The sequence below is a fragment of the Erpetoichthys calabaricus genome, chromosome 4 (assembly GCF_900747795.2).
Source record: "Erpetoichthys calabaricus chromosome 4, fErpCal1.3, whole genome shotgun sequence".
In the NCBI taxonomy this organism is placed as follows: domain Eukaryota; kingdom Metazoa; phylum Chordata; class Cladistia; order Polypteriformes; family Polypteridae; genus Erpetoichthys; species Erpetoichthys calabaricus.
This window is the reverse complement of record NC_041397.2, coordinates 55,940,034-55,960,142: the sequence shown is the minus strand read 5'-3', so window position 1 is coordinate 55,960,142 and position 20,109 is coordinate 55,940,034. Positions and strand designations below refer to the sequence as shown.

The window sequence follows — 20,109 nt, the reverse complement described above, 5'->3', positions numbered from 1 at the left end:
ATTATAAAAATACTAAAGTTAACACATTACTATAAGAATATAGAGCTTTTCTTCGTCTGGTTATACAGGACATTAGTGCAAACGTTTTTTACAGAGATAAAAAGAAAAATAATGAATTGGCTCATCCAGAAATATGATAATCGGTGATCAGTATTGGCCCTAATAAAACCTTGATCTGAGCATCCCTACCAATATCAGTCACTTCTTCCATAACCAGCCCCAATGTTGATTCCTCCCAAACTCCCCTACCAACATATTTTATTCATTAAGCATAATAGATTTTGTGGCAGTGAATCAGTCATTAAAGCCCAGAAAGGAAGTGCATAGGATGATTCTCACAAACCCCTTGTGTGACACAGGCACTGCCCACTCCACATCACGTTGTAACTACAGGTGTTTATATGCAGCTCTGTGTATCTTGCTTGTTTGGACTCGTCAGACTTAGTATCTCTTTTATGCAGTCACATCTCAGTCTGGCTGCATTTATATAAGTACTATGTCCCAAATCATTTATATACCTTGCTCCTTTTGGCATCTTGGTGTATATATCCATAGGAAATGGTGGTGAACGTCCTTCAATAAAATCAGTTTCTCTTGGTGAAAGAGCTTTCATATTTTATTTTTAAAAATTTCAAACATATAATGAGGCTATAAAAATAGATTAGTATGTGGGTAATTATCTTTTTAGTGACACGTGACAAATTGCCTATTGCCTTTGTAATACAGTATATATGCACCAATCAGCCACAACAATAACCCCACTAATAGTCGAAGTAAAAAACATTGATTATATTGTTGCAATGGCACCTGTCAAGGATCAAGTGAACAGTTAATTTTTGAAGGTGATGTGTTGGAAGTAGGAAAAATAAGCAAGCATAAATATTTGAGTGATTTTGACAGGGGCCAAACTGTTAATAGCTAGATGATTGAGAAAGTCCAAAATGGCAGGTCTTGTGGGATGTTCTGACAAGACTAGTCACAGAGCACGAGATGGGCCTACACAGTATTACGCAGATGGTTTTAATGTTGTGACTGAAGAGTGTGAAATAAGATAAAATAACATTATTATGAGTACACTTGAATGGTTAGTGTGGAATCTCATGATAATATCTCACCAGACAATGTGCTGGGATTAGCAGTAGTCCGAATATAAATAAAAATAAGATGGTATGGGTGAACTCGTGCTGCAAATAACAAGCGTGAATACTACAGAAAGTTCAGTATCCTCATTACAGATCTATTTCTTGACTGAAATGAGGTTATGGCATCTACAAGCACAGCAAGGTTGCCTCCTTTTCTCAAATGACATGTATGCATACTAATGAAAGTTGTTCAGTATCAACATTGCAGATCGATTTTTTGACTGAAATGGGGTTATGACAATCACAAGCACAACAAAGTTACCTCCTTTTCTCTTTCTACACTTAATGTTGATTTCTGTATGCTTAGTTCAGCAAAACTGTTCACAGTAACCTTACAATCCTCCTCTTGTAGCCATGTTTGTATAAATAGAAAATGCTTAATTTTCAGTATTCTCTCTGTGTCCTTGTAACTATTGTTAGTTAGTAAGCACTTTGAACTACATTATTTATATGAAAATGCGCTATATAAATAAATGTTGTTGTTGTAGTTCCTCTGTATTATTTGCCACTGATGTTACATTTACCATAACGAAAGTTTGGAAACACAATTTGTACATTCACTTCTTGTTTGGTCTTTTTTTTTGTGTAATTGATGTATCTGTATCTCTGTCTCAGTTCATCTGGAATATCCAGGTTCTTCTCGAAAAACAAAGACTGGTCCCTCAGGTCACACTGCTTGTCGTATATATAGAGTAATAACCCTGCTTCTGCAGTCAAGACACATGAATCCTGAGGACGAGGAACAATTACTAAAGCTGATTAGTGCCAATTCTTTTATTGTAGTGTTGTTAGCAAGCACACAAATTAAGCAACAAAAATCTCTGAAACACTCTCAAATACTCAGAGCTATTATAGCATGCTGCTGCTCATTATGAGTCAACAGTTATTCCTTTATCTTGGACAAGAAGGATTATCATGAAAACTGTCACAAGCAGGACAATTTTTTGACTGTGAATACCTAAAGTCTTTCATGTATGACCATTAGCTAGTAATAGTGCTACATATTTACAAGGATTTATAAAAAAAAATAATAATAATTTTGCAGTGATGTTCATTTTGCTTGTTTTTTCTGATGCCTTTGATCACAAGTCAGCAGTTTGTCATTTCATTTAGAGAATAAATTTGTAGTTGGAAAAAAGGGGTATTAGGCACAAGCAAGACACTTACTGTTAGCTAGAAATAGTGATCATTATCTGTAAAGATTAAAAAGGAGTGTTTTAGGGTCATTTTTGCAATTGTATACATGTCAGATTGTTTTCTGTTCCTAGGTTTTTCCGACCTATCACATATATCCTCCAACACCACCTCATGTTGCATATATGCAACCAAAAGCAAATGCACCTTCATTTTTTATGGCTGATGAGCTTCGGCAGGTAAGTTTTAAACTCCGTTATTCTGTACATTTATAGAAATGTATTTACATCTTTTTCAGTTTTTTGTTGTCAAATAATGTGATAAGCAAAGTATTTCTGCTGTATTTTTCAGTTTTATTTATTTTTTATATTAATCGCCATGATTAAAACAAAATTATTCTTTGTGTGTGGTTTGAATATCCTAAACTTGGTATGCAGTTTTAAATAAATGTAGACTACAGATATTCTAGAACCTCTAATCCTTTAATGTCAAACTCAGTTTTATTGAGGGCCAAAAATAACACTTTATATACCCAATATGGATGGAAATATATCAGCAGACGACTACTGGCACATTTTATTTACAAAAAATGGATGATGGATGGACACTCAAGTACCTCACTGATTATCACAGTTATATTCTTCCTTGCTGCTCTCTTGAATCTGCCTTCTGTCTTTATCAGCTTTTCTTTACATGGGCAATGTGGTGAATTCAGAAAGATATCAGCTGCCACAGGAGTGAAATCAATATTGAGTGAAAACATGACATCACCACATAATGTTGAGTGACAGTGGCAATCTGGATGCAGAGTAGAATTTGTACCTAAAGCAAAGTACATCTGTTTATACCTGCAATCACACATGCCATGATCAGATGGTATTTGACTATTTTTAAAATAAACGGTGTAAATATGATGATGATGTATTGTACAGTTAAGTTTTGGAGTTGGTCAGAAATGCATAATGGTCATATTTATCATAAGTATAAATGCAATGCGTTTTCTATCCACATACACGTGACTAGTGTGTGGGATGAGGTGATGAGGCAATTGCCTCAGGTAGCACTTTGGTAAGGGTGGTGTTTTTACGTAATGATATATATACACACACACACACACACTCACACACGCATACAGTGGATTCAGAAAGCCTTCCGACTCCTTCACTTTTTTCACATGTTGTTGTGTTGCAGTCTTATGGTAAAATCGTTTAAATTAACTTTTTCCCCCACATCAAGTAATAATAGGTACACCAGAATAACCATGCGAAAAAGGGATTTTAAAAGTATTAGCAAATGTTTTAAAAACCGAAACATCACATTGACACAAGTATTCAAAGTATTCAGTTTACAGTTGAGTGTAAGTGCAGATAGATGCATACGTAAAAAGAGCCTTTAATGGCCTAGCACTCTATCCAGGGCTGTTTTATGTGTTGCGTCAACTGCTGCTTGATAACCTTTATGATTCTGACTTGGATTAACCAGGTTTGACGATGTGTATATTTATATTATTTATGTTTACATGCAATTCATTCTAATTAAGTGAAGTTATATTATGATTCCACTTGCATTTTTTCATCCTTCAGCAACTGGACTAAAAACCAAAGAGTTTCATATGCTCTTATTGCAATTGTTCGTATTTATTTATGAACAATATTTTTTTTGTATTGTAATAAAATATACAGCTATATTTTTAATAAGTTTTTTTTTCCACAAATCTTTGTTATTGAAACTGTTAATGTTTCACAAGCTATCTTATATATAAACATCTACTTGTGGAAGTGTGTGTGTGTGTGTGTGTCTGTCTGTCCAGCCCAGAAATGCGAAGCTACAGCAAGAGCCGACAAGGTGGCCCCAAGTTAACGAGTTGGAAGAAGAATGAAGTACGAGGCTACAGAACGAAGCTGAAAGACAGAGACTCAGTTGACAAAGTGAAACTCGCTTATCCGCTGATGGACAAGGGGGGCGAGCACATCTGCAAAATGAAACCGCCGACTCTGCATGTCATTTTTTTTCTAACAATTTCAATAGTTTCTAGGAGCCCAGGCTTTTTACAGCACGGGCTTACACAGCTAGTTATATATAATACTGTAGATTTGCCAGTTTGTAAATTTTCAGTAGATATCTGCCTATCATTGTGTTCCTCTGCTTCCTGCTATAACAGTCCACTGCTGGTGGACTAGAAATAATTACAATTTTAATTGTTTTATGTGTAAAAAAATAAATAAATAAATAAAAAGGTTTCTCATTTCAGAAGGAGAATGCTAAGGTCGATGATGCTTTTTAGTGTTGTGAAACTGTTTTCTAAGGACTATTGCAGCTTTTGTTTAAACAGTTTAAACTGTTATTTAATCTGTTTACATTTTAAATGAGGTTTTCTTGTGAAAACATCTTACATTTAATACTTTTATTTTCATCCATTTTTTTCTAGGAAAACTAATACTTAAACATACCAGCAACGTTAGTAAAATATGTATCAGCAACCAACCATCTTTGTTGCCCACATATCAGTATCATCATCGGTCTAAAAAAAAAAATCCATGTTGATTAGACACGGTTTATGAATAACCCTTAGCCACTCATTGTACAGTATCCTTGGGAGTCAGGAAAGGATTGAACAAATAAAGTCTGATTTATTAAAAGCTTCCCTAATTCAGGGTGGTCATAAGAAATGTAATTGTTTACTTCATAAGGTAGATGTACGTAATAAACAAGAATAGTTGTGTCAAATATTTGAAATTAAAATACTGTATTATGTATGTGCTTCACTTTAAATGGTTAAAGTCTAAATATTCTTGATTGTAATAGAAATGTGTAATTTTTCATCACCTTGTAGAGGTCCATAGAGGGCTAGGTTTCTAGTAAAGGATCCAAAAACATAATTTTCATAATCACTGACCTTGAAATAGTCCTAGATTTTACCCCATGTGTTTGTAATTAGTCATTTTTAATATTCTGGCAGTGGCTTTGAGGGTTTGGACCACTGGAAAACAAAAATCAAAAATATTAATATATTTGTGATCAGTAACCTCAAAATAAAGTAAAACACGTGCCTATATTACCAATCCTGTTTTTTTTTTTTCTTAATTTTGGGAAAAGGAGAAACTTAACATCTCGTATCCTATTAGGGGCTAAACCCTGGGGGCATTTTATGTTGCATGCACTACTCCTTCAAGTTGTTCTGATCATTTTTGCTGATGATACATATTGGTGTACTCTTTATCATAAAGGTGTAATTTCCTGCACAAAATGTGGTCTGAAATGGCCTTAAAATTAGTTTTTTTTTTTTTTTTTGGGGGGGGGGGGTGGGGTCTAGAGGTAAAAATATAGGAGAACACCAAAAAGCTTGCGGTCTTGCGTAACTAGACATCAAGATGATTTGTTGAACATATCATATGATGGGGTTTTCATTGACCGGTAAATCCAAAGATGCTGGACAAAAAACTGAAGTGGTTTCAGAGCATTCCTAAGTAATTCTTATGAGTACAATAACAACAAAAAATATTTTATAGGTGTATTAAACAAGTATTAAGTACAAGAAAAAATGAAAATCAGCAAAGATCTTCAACTCTTACCAATTGCTTTCAATATTGTCTTGTGCAAGATCTAACACATTTTTACATATGGTATACATACAGTGGATTCAGAAATTATTCAGACCCGTTCATTCTCTGCACACTTTATCTTATCCGTCAGGCTACTCTCAATCATCCATTAAGACAAAGTGAAAACATCTTCCAAGGAATGCAAATTTATTACAAATTGAAAGCTGAAATCTATCATTCATATGAGTATTCAGACTCTTAATTTAGTACTTCGTAGAAGCCTCTTTGTCAGGAATTAGAGCTTCAAGTCTTCTTGGGTAAGTCTATACAAGCTTTGCACATCTGCATTTGGGCAGTTTATCTCATTCTTCCTGGCAGATCCTCTCAGGTTCTTTTAGACTGAATGGCAAGCGTCTGTAAACTGTCATCCTCAGGGGTCTCCACAAATGTTTTATGGGTTTAAGTCAGAGCTTTGGCTGGGCCACTCAAAGAGAGTCAGAGATTTGTCTGATTCCACTACAGTATTGTCTTGGCTGTTTGCTTTGGGTCATTGTCATGTTGAAGGGTGAACCATTACCCTAGTTTGAGTTGTATATGCTCTGGAATATGTTTTCTTCAAAGACCCTTGTGTGTTTGACTGCTTTCATCCTTCCCTCTATTCTGATCATCTTAGAAGTACCCCATAGTGTGATGCTGCTACCATGCTTCACTGTAGAGATGGTATTACACAGGCGTTGATCAGTGCCTGATCTTCTGCTCAGAGAGGTACATTTTTGTCCGATTAGACCATGGAATCTTTTTCCTCATATTCTCAGAGTCTTTAAAATGCCATTTGCCAGACTCCAAGTGGTCTGGCATGTATGCTTTTTTACTTAAGAGTGGCTTCCATGTAGCTGCTCTACCAAAAACCCATTATTGATGGAGTGGTGCTAGGATGGTTCATCCTTTCTGACATTGAAGCTTTGATAGAGTGACAATTTGGTTCTTGGTCAACTCCCTGACCAAGGTCCTTCTTTCTTGGTTACTTTGTTTGGACTAACTTCTTCCATTTCACAACTGTCGAGGCCACTTTAATTCTTGGAACACTCAAAGCTTTAAAATGATTTTACACTATTGGCTTGATCTATTCCTCACCACAATTTTATTACATAGGTACACATTGTTCTCTTGACTTCATTCCTTGGTTTTTGTCCTGATATGCAGTGTAAATTGTGGGACATTATATTCAGAGATGTGTGCCTTTCTAAACTATGTCTCATCAATTCAATTTTCAACAGGTTGGACTCCAATCAAGTTCTAGATACATCTCAAGGATAATAAAAGCAAACAGGATGCACCTGACCACAATTTGTAGTGCCACAGCAAAGGGTCTGAATACTTAAATAAATGAGAGATTTCAGTTTTTTTTTTTAAAGTCATTTGTAAACCTTTCTGAAAACAAGGGTACAAATGGAACATTTATCAATTAAATATCTTCAACACAGTTAAGTGTGCAGAACGTGATAGAATCTGAGTATTTTCTGGTAAGTACTATAGAATGTATTATAGTACTTATCAACTGGTAATTCTCAATTTAACAGACTTGAACGAGGGTGCGCAATAATTTTGTTCATTAACACTGTGAGAATATTGTTGTACATACCTTTTCAACACATCATCTTTCAGTGAAGATTCTTGTGTCATTTTTATATTTTCTGTTTTTGTAACATTTGCTTTGTTCATTAAGACATTTTTTATGTTAGCTTAACACTTGTTTAACTTTGAATGCACAAGTAGCCATAGAGGCAAAGGACATAGCATCTTCATCATTTATGTAAGTGTCTGTGTTGCAATGGTAACATATGTAAGTTTCTTCTCTGTAGCCAGGGTTTTGTCTTTTTCAACTGTGTCTACAGGGATTAGTTCACAGATAAGTTTTAAAGCCTTCTTGGCTTGATGACTGCAGTCATGGCAGATTTTAAACCATTTTAACAGGTAGTCTGTAAGAAGGCGAACAAGCAGCATCAACCTGTCTTATCTTATATATATTTAGGGAGAAAAAAAATCCAAACCTACATGGCCCTGTGAAAAAGTAATTGCCCCTTGTTAAAAAATAACCTAACGTGGTGTATCACACCTGAGTTCAATTTACGTAGCCACCCCCAGGCCTGATTTACTGCCACACCTGTTTCAATCAAGAAATCACTTAAATAGGAGCTGCCTGACACAGAGAAGTAGACCAAAAGCACCTCAAAAGCTAGACATCATGCCAAGATCCAAAGAAAATTCAGGAACAAATGAGAACAGATGTAATTGAGATCTATCAGTCTGGTAAAGATTATAAAGCCATTTCTAAAGCTTTGGGACTCAGCGAACCACAGTGAGAGCCATTATCCACAAATGGCAAAAACATGAACAGTGGTGAACCTTCCCAGGAGTGGCCGGCCGACCAAAATTACCCCAAGAGCGCAGAGACGACTCATCCGAGAGGTCACAAAAGACCCCAGGACAACATCTAAAGAACTGCAGGCCTCACTTGCCTCAATTAAGGTCAGTGTTCACGACTCCACCATAAGAAAGAGACTGGGCAAAAACGGCCTGCATGGCAGATTTCCAAGACGCAAACCACTGTTAAGCAAAAAGAACATTAGGGCTCGTCTCAATTTTGCTAAGAAACATCTCAATGATTGCCAAGACTTTTGGGAAAATACCTTGTGGACTGATGAGTCAAAAGTTGAACTTTTTGGAAGGCAAATGTCCCGTTACATCTGGCGTAAAAGGAACACAGCATTTCAGAAAAAGAACATCATACCAACAGTAAAATATGGTGGTGGTAGTGTGATGGTCTGGGGTTGTGTTGCTGCTTCAGGACCTGGAAGGCTTGCTGTGATAGATGGAACCATGAATTCTACTGTCTACCAAAAAATCCTGAAGGAGAATGTCCGGCCATCTGTTCGTCAACTCAAGCTGAAGAGATCTTGGGTGCTGCAACAGGACAATGACCCAAAACACACCAGCAAATCCACCTCTGAATGGCTGAAGAAAAACAAAATGAAGACTCATTGCAAGTTATCGCAAACGCTTGATTGCAGTTATTGCTAGTCATATATATATATATATATATATATATACTATATATAATATACACACAAACATGCAAAAGAATAAGAAATCAGGAAGGGGGCAAATAGTTTTTCACACCACTGTATATATATATATATATATATATATATATATATATATATATATATATATATATATATATATACACATATTTGCAGCTAATTAAAGGGTGAAAAAATGAATCGCGTATCATAAAGTAGAGATGGTTAAGTCAGTGTTATTGGGGGGGGGGGGGTATTGGGTGTAAAGTCTTGTTTATTATGAATATGTTCTTATGTTTGCATATGCTGGATTTACAGTATGTCCAAGTGTCTGTTGATGGCATTCTCATTTGATAACTAAGATTCGGCCAGCTCTCTGGCACTTTTAGTACTGGCTTTGAATTTTACTTGTACGTTGTCCCAGTTAAATGTATGTCCTGTTGATTTAGTATGCGTATAGATCAGTGATAGTGAGTCCTTTCTTCTGATGGCGTTGCGATGTTCCTATATACGTGTTGCGATTCTTTTTGAAGTTTGTCCTATGTATACCACTGAGCAAGAACTGCATGGAATGCAGTAAACTGCGTTTCGGGTTTCTGCTGTCAATTTCTTGTTTTTAACATTAACGAGGACTGTGCGCAAATTGTTCATGGGTTTGTGCGCTATTCTGATGCCTGACTTAGCCAGGATGCGTGCTGCACCTTCAGACACCTTGTGTGTCTTTTTTTTTTTCTCCCTTTGTGGATCTCCAGCTGCAAATATGCAAACTGTATCACAGACCTATATATAGTGTGGGTGTATATGTGTATATATAGTCGTAACGTTTTATTTATTATGAATATGTTCTTCTTAAGTTTGCATATGCTGGGTTTATGTCCAAATGTCTGTTAATGGCGTTTTTGTCTGATAGACAAGATTCAGCCAGTTCTCTGGCACTTTTAGTACTGGCCTTAAATCTTACTTGTACATTGTCCCAGTTAAATGTATGTCCTGTTGATTTTGTTTGCGTATAGATCTGTGATCGTGAGTCCTTCCTTCTAACGGCGTTGCGATGTTCCTGTATACGTGTTGCAATTCTTTTTGATGTTTATCCTATGTATACCACTGGGCAAGAACTGCATGGAATGTTTTAAACTGTGTTTCGTGTTTCTGCTGTTCATTTCTTGTTTTCAGCATTGAAAAGGACAGTGCGCACGTTGTTTACAGGCTTGTGTGCTATTCTGATGCCTGATTTGGCCAGGATGCGTGTTGCACCTTCAGACACACTGTGTTGATAAGGAAGTGTGTACCAGGTGGGACGGGGGAGTCTGGTTCGGGTCAATAGTTTGCTAAGTTTTTTGGCGTCTTCTGTGTAGGCATTGTTTAATGAATGTACATTGTCCCAGTTAAATTTATGTCCTGTTGATTTTGCATGCGTTTACCGTAAGGAAAGCTATGCACTCAAAATATTACACTTCGCCAGCAACCACCCATTGTCTCATAAACGGAGCTGTGTTAAAACTTTATTCAGAAGAGTCCACTCCCACTGTAATACGAAGTAAACAAACACGAACGAAAGACGCTATCTTTTCCATCTTTTCACTTCTAACGGATATGCAAAGACATTTGTCTATTTGTTCGCTTTCCGACGTATTGTAAATAACGTATATTCATCTCACTCTGGTGCTTATTCCGTGCGTAATACCATGTGACACATTATAATTGCCCTTGCTAATATACCCATGCCACCAAAAAAAAAAACATAGCATTAGAAAGTCCACTTCCGATGCCACAAAAAAGTCTATTTCAGGGCCGTCTCAAACATTGCGCAAGACGTCAAGATGTTTTCATACCAAGAATTCCGCTGATTCCTCATGATTTACCCTTTGCTTTCAAATGTCTACAATTTCCTGTTCAAAATGATTTACCCTTTGACTTCAAAAGGTTAGAATTTCTTATTCGTTTGGATTTTGCTATGTGAATTATTAAGGCTGAAGGGCAATCACACCAAGTTAAAGGCATCAATTTGGAAAATCCATGCTTTTCACACGGACAACTCTACGTAACATGTTCTACAGTGGGCAATCCTTACAATTTGTTCATTTTCGGAACCCCAAGACAACACAACAAATATACTGTATCCAAGGCCTCTAAAGTGACCACCTATATTACCTATTACACTAAAATGTCAATCAGAAAACTGTTCTTTTTCTATGTTCTTTTTCTTTCATTTGGGAAATTCACCAGTTATAGATTTCCGGGCAATGCCGGGTACTCCTGCTAGTGTGTGTGTGTGTGTGTGTGTATATATATATATATATATATATATTCATGGCATTCGTAGTCTGAATCACAATCTGATTGTATGGGTGGTTACCTACCTACCCCGATCTACATGCTGTTAAATGAACAAACCACACGCCGTGGCGCAACGTTAGGGGCTTTGCCTCTAGCGCTGATGTCCGAGGTTCGATTCCCGAGAGGGAGTGCAGTGAGTGTGTACGCCTGATGAGCCCAGAATTAGGGCGAAACACGTGTCGCGTATTCTTTGCATTATTTGACAGTAAAACTATTTTCAACCATTCTATATATATATATATATATATATATATATATATATATATATATATATATATATATATATATATGCATGCAACATCACACAAGAGAGCGGCTCACGTGAACTGACTGAACACAGCACGAGTGATCACTTCAGTGAATCAAACCTGTTCAACAAACACATTACACAATTGATAATGTAGGAAAAGAATATGAAGCAACTGACGCATACAGACATATTCATGAGTGCGGGTACTTCGGAAACAAAGCACCGTGTAAACCTAAAGTTTAAATTAAGTTCATAGACCTACAAAAGGTTGCCATTGATTTGAGGCAAGATTGCTTTTCTCCTGTACAACTATATGTTGCATTCTCAACAGTAAGCTTGCACCGCTTGGTCATTTTACAACCGGAGTGCTGAACTGACAACGTGGTATACAAAGAGAACTTTAACAATCGTAATAAACGAACAATAAAACAGCACAGAACCTGTGGATTAAATAAAAAGGGTGCTTCCTTGGCGAAGCAAGGAAAAAGGATGGGCTTATATGGCGTTCGTTTATAAAACAGCGGGGAACCTGTGTAAAGGCTGCTTCACAAAAAAACAGCAGAGCGCCTTATATGAGCAGGCAGTCAGATAAAGAAGGGAATCAATAAATAACTTTAATCGTAATAAACGAACAAAAAATAGCGGAGAATCCGCGGATTACATAAAGGAAATGGGTACCTGAACAGAAAAGTGAGTCTCAAATAGCTACACAATAACTATAACAATCGTAATAAACGAACAATAAAACAATACAGAACCGCTAAGCAAGGAGAAAGGACGGCCTTATATATATGTAGATATATATATGTAGATATATGTAGAGCTATATATATATATATATATATATATAATATGTAGATATATTTATATGTAGATATATTTATATGTAGATATATATATATGTATATAATATACACACACACACACACAGTGGTGTGAAAAACTATTTGCCCCCTTCCTGATTTCTTATTCTTTTGCATGTTTGTCACACAAAATGTTTCTGATCATCAAACACATTTAACCATTAGTCAAATATAACACAAGTAAACACAAAATGCAGTTTGTAAATGGTGGTTTTTATTATTTAGGGAGAAAAAAAAATCCAAACCTACATGGCCCTGTGTGAAAAAGTAATTGCCCCCTGAACCTAATAACTGGTTGGGCCACCCTTAGCAGCAATAACTGCAATCAAGCGTTTGTGATAACTTGCAATGAGTCTTTTACAGCGCTCTGGAGGAATTTTGGCCCACTCATCTTTGCAAAATTGTTGTAGTTCAGCTTTATTTGAGGGTTTTCTAGCATGAACCGCCTTTTTAAGGTCATGCCATAGCATCTCAATTGGATTCAGGTCAGGACTTTGACTAGGCCACTCCAAAGTCTTCATTTTGTTTTTCTTCAGCCATTCAGAGGTGGATTTGCTGGTGTGTTTTGGGTCATTGTCCTGTTGCAGCACCCAAGATCGCTTCAGCTTGAGTTGACGAACAGATGGCCGGACATTCTCCTTCAGGATTTTTTGGTAGACAGTAGAATTCATGGTTCCATCTATCACAGCAAGCCTTCCAGGTCATGAAGCAGCAAAACAACCCCAGACCATCACACTACCACCACCATATTTTACTGTTGGTATGATGTTCTTTTTCTGAAATGCTGTGTTCCTTTTATGCCAGATGTAACGGGACATTTGCCTTCCAAAAAGTTCAACTTTTGTCTCATCAGTCCACAAGGTATTTTCCCAAAAGTCTTGGCAATCATTGAGATGTTTCTTAGCAAAATTGAGACGAGCCCTAATGTTCTTTTTGCTTAACAGTGGTTTGCGTCTTGGAAATCTGCCATGCAGGCCGTTTTTGCCCAGTCTCTTTCTTATGGTGGAGTCGTGAACACTGACCTTAATTGAGGCAAGTGAGGCCTGCAGTTCTTTAGACGTTGTCCTGGGGTCTTTTGTGACCTCTCGGATGAGTCGTCTCTGCGCTCTTGGGGTAATTTTGGTCGGCCGGCCACTCCTGGGAAGGTTCACCACTGTTCCATGTTTTTGCCATTTGTGGATAATGGCTCTCACTGTGGTTCGCTGGAGTCCCAAAGCTTTAGAAATGGCTTTATAACCTTTACAAGACTGATAGATCTCAATTACTTCTGTTCTCATTTGTTCCTGAATTTCTTTGGATCTTGGCATGATGTCTAGCTTTTGAGGTGCTTTTGGTCTACTTCTCTGTGTCAGGCAGCTCCTATTGAAGTGATTTCTTGATTGAAACAGGTGTGGCAGTAATCAGGCCTGGGGGTGGCTACGGAAATTGAACTCAGGTGTGATACACCACAGTTAGGTTATTTTTTAACAAGGGGGCAATTACTTTTTCACACAGGGCCATGTAGGTTTGGATTTTTTTTCTCCCTAAATAATAAAAACCATCATTTAAAAACTGCATTTTGTGTTTACTTGTGTTATATTTGACTAATGGTTAAATGTGTTTGATGATCAGAAACATTTTGTGTGACAAATATGCAAAAGAATAAGAAATCAAAAAGGGGGCAAATAGTTTTTCACACCACTGTATATATATATATATATATATATATATATACAGTGATCCCTCGCTATATCGCGCTTCGTCTTTCGCGGCTTCACTCCATTGCGGATTTTAAATGTAAGCATATGTGAATATATATCGCGGATTTTTCACTGCTTCGCGGATGTCTGCGGTCTACAGTACGTGTGCTTCCTCAGTTGATTTGCCCATTTGAATTGAAACAAGGGACGCATTTGAATTGAAACAAGGGACGCTATTGGTGGATTGCTGAGAAGCTACCCAATCAGAGCATGCGGTTAAGTTCCTGTGTGCTGCTGATTGGCTCAGCGACTGAGCGCTGCATTAACCAGGAAGTACTAATCTCACTCATTCAGAATTAATGTGCACAAGCGCCAACAGAAAATGCTAATGATTGCAGAAAAGGTAAAAGTTTTGGATATGTTGAAGGAAGGAAACAGCTACACCGCTGCAGGACACCATTACAGCATAAATGAGTCCACGATTCTTTTTATTTAAAAAGGAGGAAAAGCATATAAGATCTACGGCCGCAGTGTCTTTTAACTAGGGCGCAAAACGAGTTGCAAGTGGACGTTGTAAGGCAGTAGTCTGGATGGAACCGGCTTTAGGGATTTGGATTGAAGAGTGATGGAAGAACAACAACGGCGGTGCTAAACAGTCCCCTGAAGAGGCTCCTTTAGAAGAGCTGTAACGCTATCCTTTGTTGTGCAGTAAAATTAAACTCATCGTTATCGGACAAGTCGTCGTGTCATTGTTGGTGAGTAACCATAATTAATTATTTACGTACAGTACTTATTACATGTACATAGTTTAGTGTCACTGTACACACATTTTATTGTATACAATTTTTCTTGCATTGTACGTATTTATTGATGGTGGCCTGTCTGTCGTAATGGCTGTAACATATGTGATATCGGAGACGCTCGATATCTTTAAAATAATATTTAGGTTTTACTGTATGTGAACTGTGTTTACATACATAATTTCAACGAATCTTACCTAATATCTAAGAGAATACAAAGGGTTTATGCTGTATAATTGTGCGTGAAATGTTTATAATAGTGTGGGAGAGTTTATAAGGGCTTAAAATATATAAAAATAACCACATGAACATATGGTTTCTACTTCGCGGATTTTCTTATTTCGTGGGTGGCTCTGGAACGCCACCCCCGCGATGGAGGAGGGATTACTGTATATAGATATATATAGATATGTAGATATATGTAGATATATATATATATATATATATATAGATATATGTAGATATATATATATATGTAGATATGTATATATATATATATATATATATATATATATATGTAGATATGTATATATATATATATATATATATATATATATGTAGATATGTATATATATATATAGATATATGTAGATATATATATATAGATATATGTAGATATATATATATATATATATATATATATATATATAGATATAGATATATATATATATATATATATATAGATATAGATATATATAGATAGATATAGATATATATAGATAGATATAGATATATATGTAGATATATATACAGTAATCCCTCCTCCATCGCGGGGGTTGCGTTCCAGAGCCACCCGCGAAATAAGAAAATCCGCGAAGTAGAAACCATATGTTTATATGGTTATTTTTATATTGTCATGCTTGGGTCACAGATTTGCGCAGAAACACAGGAGGTTGTAGAGAGACAGGGACGTTATTCAAACACTGCAAACAAACATTTGTCTCTTTTTCAAAAGTTTAAACTGTGCTCCATGACAAAACAGATGACAGTTCAGTCTCACAATTAAAAGAATGCAAACATATCTTCCTCTTCAAAGGAGCAAACAAATCAATAGGGCTGTTTGCTTTTAAGTATGCGAAGCACCGCGGCACAAAGCTGTTGAAGGTGGCAGCTCACACCCCCTCCGTCAGGAGCAGACAAAGAGAGAGAGAGACAGATAAAAAAATCAATACGTGCCCTTCGAGCTTTTAAGTATGCGAAGCACTGTGCAGCATGTCGCTTCACGAAGCAGCTGCACAGAAGGTAGCCAGCGTGAAGATAATCTTTCAGCATTTTTAGACGAGCGTCCGTATCGTCTAGGTGTGCGAACAGCCCCCCTGCTCAATCCCCCTACGTCAGGATCAGAAAAAGTCAGCGCAAGAGAGAGAGAGAAAAGTACGTTGGGTAGCTTCTCAGCCATCTGCCAATAGCGTCCCTTGTATGAAATCAACTAGGCAAACCAACTGAGGAAGCATGTACCAGAAATTAAAAGATCCATTGTCCGCAGAAATCCGCAAATCAGCAAAAAATCCGCGATATATATTTAAATATGCTTACATATAAAATCCGCGATAGAGTGAAGCCGCGAAAGGGGGAGCGCGATATAGCGAGGGATCACTGTATAGGTAGATATATATAGATATATATGTAGATATATATATAGATAGATATATATAGATATATATGTAGATATATATATACAGTGGAACCTCTAGATACGAGTTTAATTCGTTCCAGCACTGAGCTTGTATAGCGAATTTCTCATATCTAGAACAAACTTCCCCATTGAAAATAATGGGAATCCAGTTAATCCGTTCCGCACCCCAAATATATTAACATAAAAATCAATTTTCCTAACAAATAACACTGATAAATTATATATACTGTAGTCTACCTTTAATAAATAACACTGGTAAATAATATAACTGATTATTAAAAGAATCAAAACAGGTGTCTAAAGTGCAGTAGAGCATTCAATAAATTTTTAAATAAATAATCCTTAAAACAGTTGTGAAGTGGAGGTTTAAAATACACAAGAATAACAATCCTTTAACACGAGGTTAAAACGTCAAAAGGATGCAGTCTTTAAAAAACAGATGACAATCCCCGGTGCTTCTTCTCTGTTAGCGTCTCACCTGCGGGCTCTGCAACAGGCGAGACACTCTTAATGCAGCTGACCTTCTCTACACCGTCCTGCTTCTGCTGTTTGGCTCGCCTGTTCAGCTACACGCGAGCGCTCGCTCGCTCGCTCGCCTGCCTGCCGCAACCTCCGTTCTCTCTCCTCTCTTTTCTTTTACTTCTTCTCCCCCTTAACCGGCTTGCGCTTCTCTATATATGCGGGGAGGACATGGCAGCTGCAGCCCATCAGCCACAGGAACAATCATGGATGTGGGCAGTTTCCCACCTGTGCACTTAAGTGAGAAACGCAGACACCGCAGATCGCGGCTCGCAACTGCTACCACGCCCCCTCGCTAAGCTGAGAGCTATACCCACAGCCTGGCTCGTGGCTCGTTACGCGAGCCAATGCTCGCATTTAGATCTGAATTTTTCGCTCATACTTTCCTCGTATTTTGAATTTCTCGTATACAGAGATGATCGTATCTCGAGGTTCCACTGTATATAGATATATATGTAGATATATATATATAGATAGATATATATGTAGATATATATATATAGATAGATATATATGTAGATATATATATATAGATAGATATATATGTAGATATATATATATAGATAGATATATATGTAGATATATATGTAGATAGATATATATGTAGATATATATATATATATATATATATATATATAGATATATAGATATATATATATATATAGATATATATGTAGATATATATATATATATATGTAGATATATATATATATATATATGTAGATATATATATATATATATATGTAGATATATATATATATATATATGTAGATATAGATATATATGTAGATATATATATTATATATATGTAGATATATATGTAGATATATATATATATAGATATGTAGATATATATATATAGATATATATGTAGATATATATATATAGATATATATGTAGATATATATATATAGATATATATATATGTAGATATATATATATAGATATATATGTAGATATATATATATATAGATATATATGTAGATATATATATATATATAGATATATATGTAGATATATATATATATATGTAGATATATATATATATATATAGATATATATGTAGATATATATATATATAGATATATATGTAGATATATATATATATATATATATATAGATATATATGTAGATATATATATAGATATATATGTAGATATATATGTAGATATATATATATATGTAGATATATATGTAGATATATATATATATGTAGATATATATGTAGATATATATATATATATATAGATATATATGTAGATATATATATATATATATAGATATATATGTAGATATATATGTAGATATATATATATATATATATATATATATATATATATGTAGATATATATGTATATATATGTTTACATAACCTCTTTAGCACACTACTTCTCCGCTGCGAAGCGCGGGTATTTTGCTAGTATATGTATGTATGTATATATATATATATATATATATATATATATATATATATATATATATAATATGAAGCAACACACACTCTTTTGTACATAAAAGCAGGATATTCTGTCAAGAATAACCTGCCTGAATTACCTCATTTTCCATTAATATTTGCCTTAAAGTGAAACTAGATAGAGTTTGTAACTCTAGATTCTACCTACAAATTTCAAGTAATTTACTGAAAGACAATCTCATGAAACGAGAGAAAAAGAATATTTTACTTGGATTTTCAGAAAAGAGTTCAGTTACCCATAAAATATTTATTCTGTTATTAATCAAACATGCCATACAGCTGTACAAATTCTAAATTGTATCTAGAATACATCCAAGAAAATACCTAAATGGTCACCAGTGTCAAGTGCCTGGCTGTCCGATTAAAATTATTTGCATATCCCCAATATATTAATAGCCTTGGATCTAAAATCAGCCACAATCCCTCTACAGAAATATTTGTAGTAAAACCAGAAGAGATACAACTATGCAGTTAATTTTTTTGTGTATTTGATTATAATAAACTGCTTGAATGAAGACTCCTCTTGCTCAGAGCCTGTTAACCAACTATTAGAGTGAGCTCTCTTGTAATATAGCTCTCTGGATTTCTGTAAGTGGACTGTCTTGATGGAATTCAGAAATTATATTTACACACAAATACATCTGCACAAACACACATACACAATTTACACAGTACTTTAGTTAGTTAAGAGACATATTTTTTTGCTGCACCTATACATAGTACACATGCATAGACATTCAAAAAAGTATTTTAGCTTTCTCTTGGAATATGAGACAAAGGCATTTTGAAATGTAAACACCTAGAGACAAACTTGAAAATAAGGTTAGAACTGAAGGTCAGGCACAAATATTTTCAAATTGTCAAAAACCTCCTCAATTACACGAGAGAGAGAGAAGAAAGGGTGTGCATGTAATTGTACCATTTATCATTAATTTCTGTATAAAACGCATTTGAGTAATAATTCTTTGATAATAATTCTCTGCATTTATATAGCTCTTTTCTCACTGCTCCAAGCACTCAGCAATTGCAGGTTAAGGGCCTTGCTCAAGGGCACAACAGAGCAGAGTACCTTTTGGCATTTACAGGAATCGAACCAGCAACCTTCTGATTGCCAGTGCAGATCCCTAGCCTCAGAGCCACCATTCTGCCATCTTATATGGCACTCTTATCTTATATATATTGTGTGTGTGTATATACATGTGTATATACATCTCTATATATAATCTTCATTTGGATCTTGATCTTTGTTTGTCCACGAATGAATTAGAAGAAGAAGCACTAGATGGCAGTAGAGAGACAGCTAAAACATAGGCATTGCATTAAGAATCTCCTTCAGGCTTATACTACTGAAGACTGTAGTACTCCAGTCACACCTCAAAACACAGACATTCAAACTAAACAAATTGTTGTGCTTTAAATTAACTAATCTTTATATATAATCTTCATTTGGATCTTGATCTTTGTTTGTCCGTGAATTCCACGCATGTGTAGACCACCTTCCAGTTTAGTACGTTGTTGTTACTCACGGATGTCAACAATGTGCCGGAATAACGAAAGGGGTTGTGGACAGTGTTACGCTGGTTAGCTCCTGAGGCCTGGTTAGAGAATGAGATTGCTGAAGATAAAAGGTATGTGCCTACGTAACATATG

General features: G+C 35.7%; 1 protein-coding gene across 2 annotated transcripts in view; it reads left to right on the top strand.

The window, feature by feature from the left end:
* pan3 (poly(A) specific ribonuclease subunit PAN3) overlaps positions 1-20,109 on the top strand; it is a 206,829-nt gene that overhangs the window by 116,013 nt on the left and 70,707 nt on the right. For both annotated transcript variants that reach the window (XM_028799486.2, XM_028799485.2), the window contains exon 7: positions 2,411-2,515. In XM_028799486.2, the coding sequence (XP_028655319.2) occupies positions 2,411-2,515 (105 nt within the window). The remainder of the gene's footprint in view (positions 1-2,410; positions 2,516-20,109) is intronic.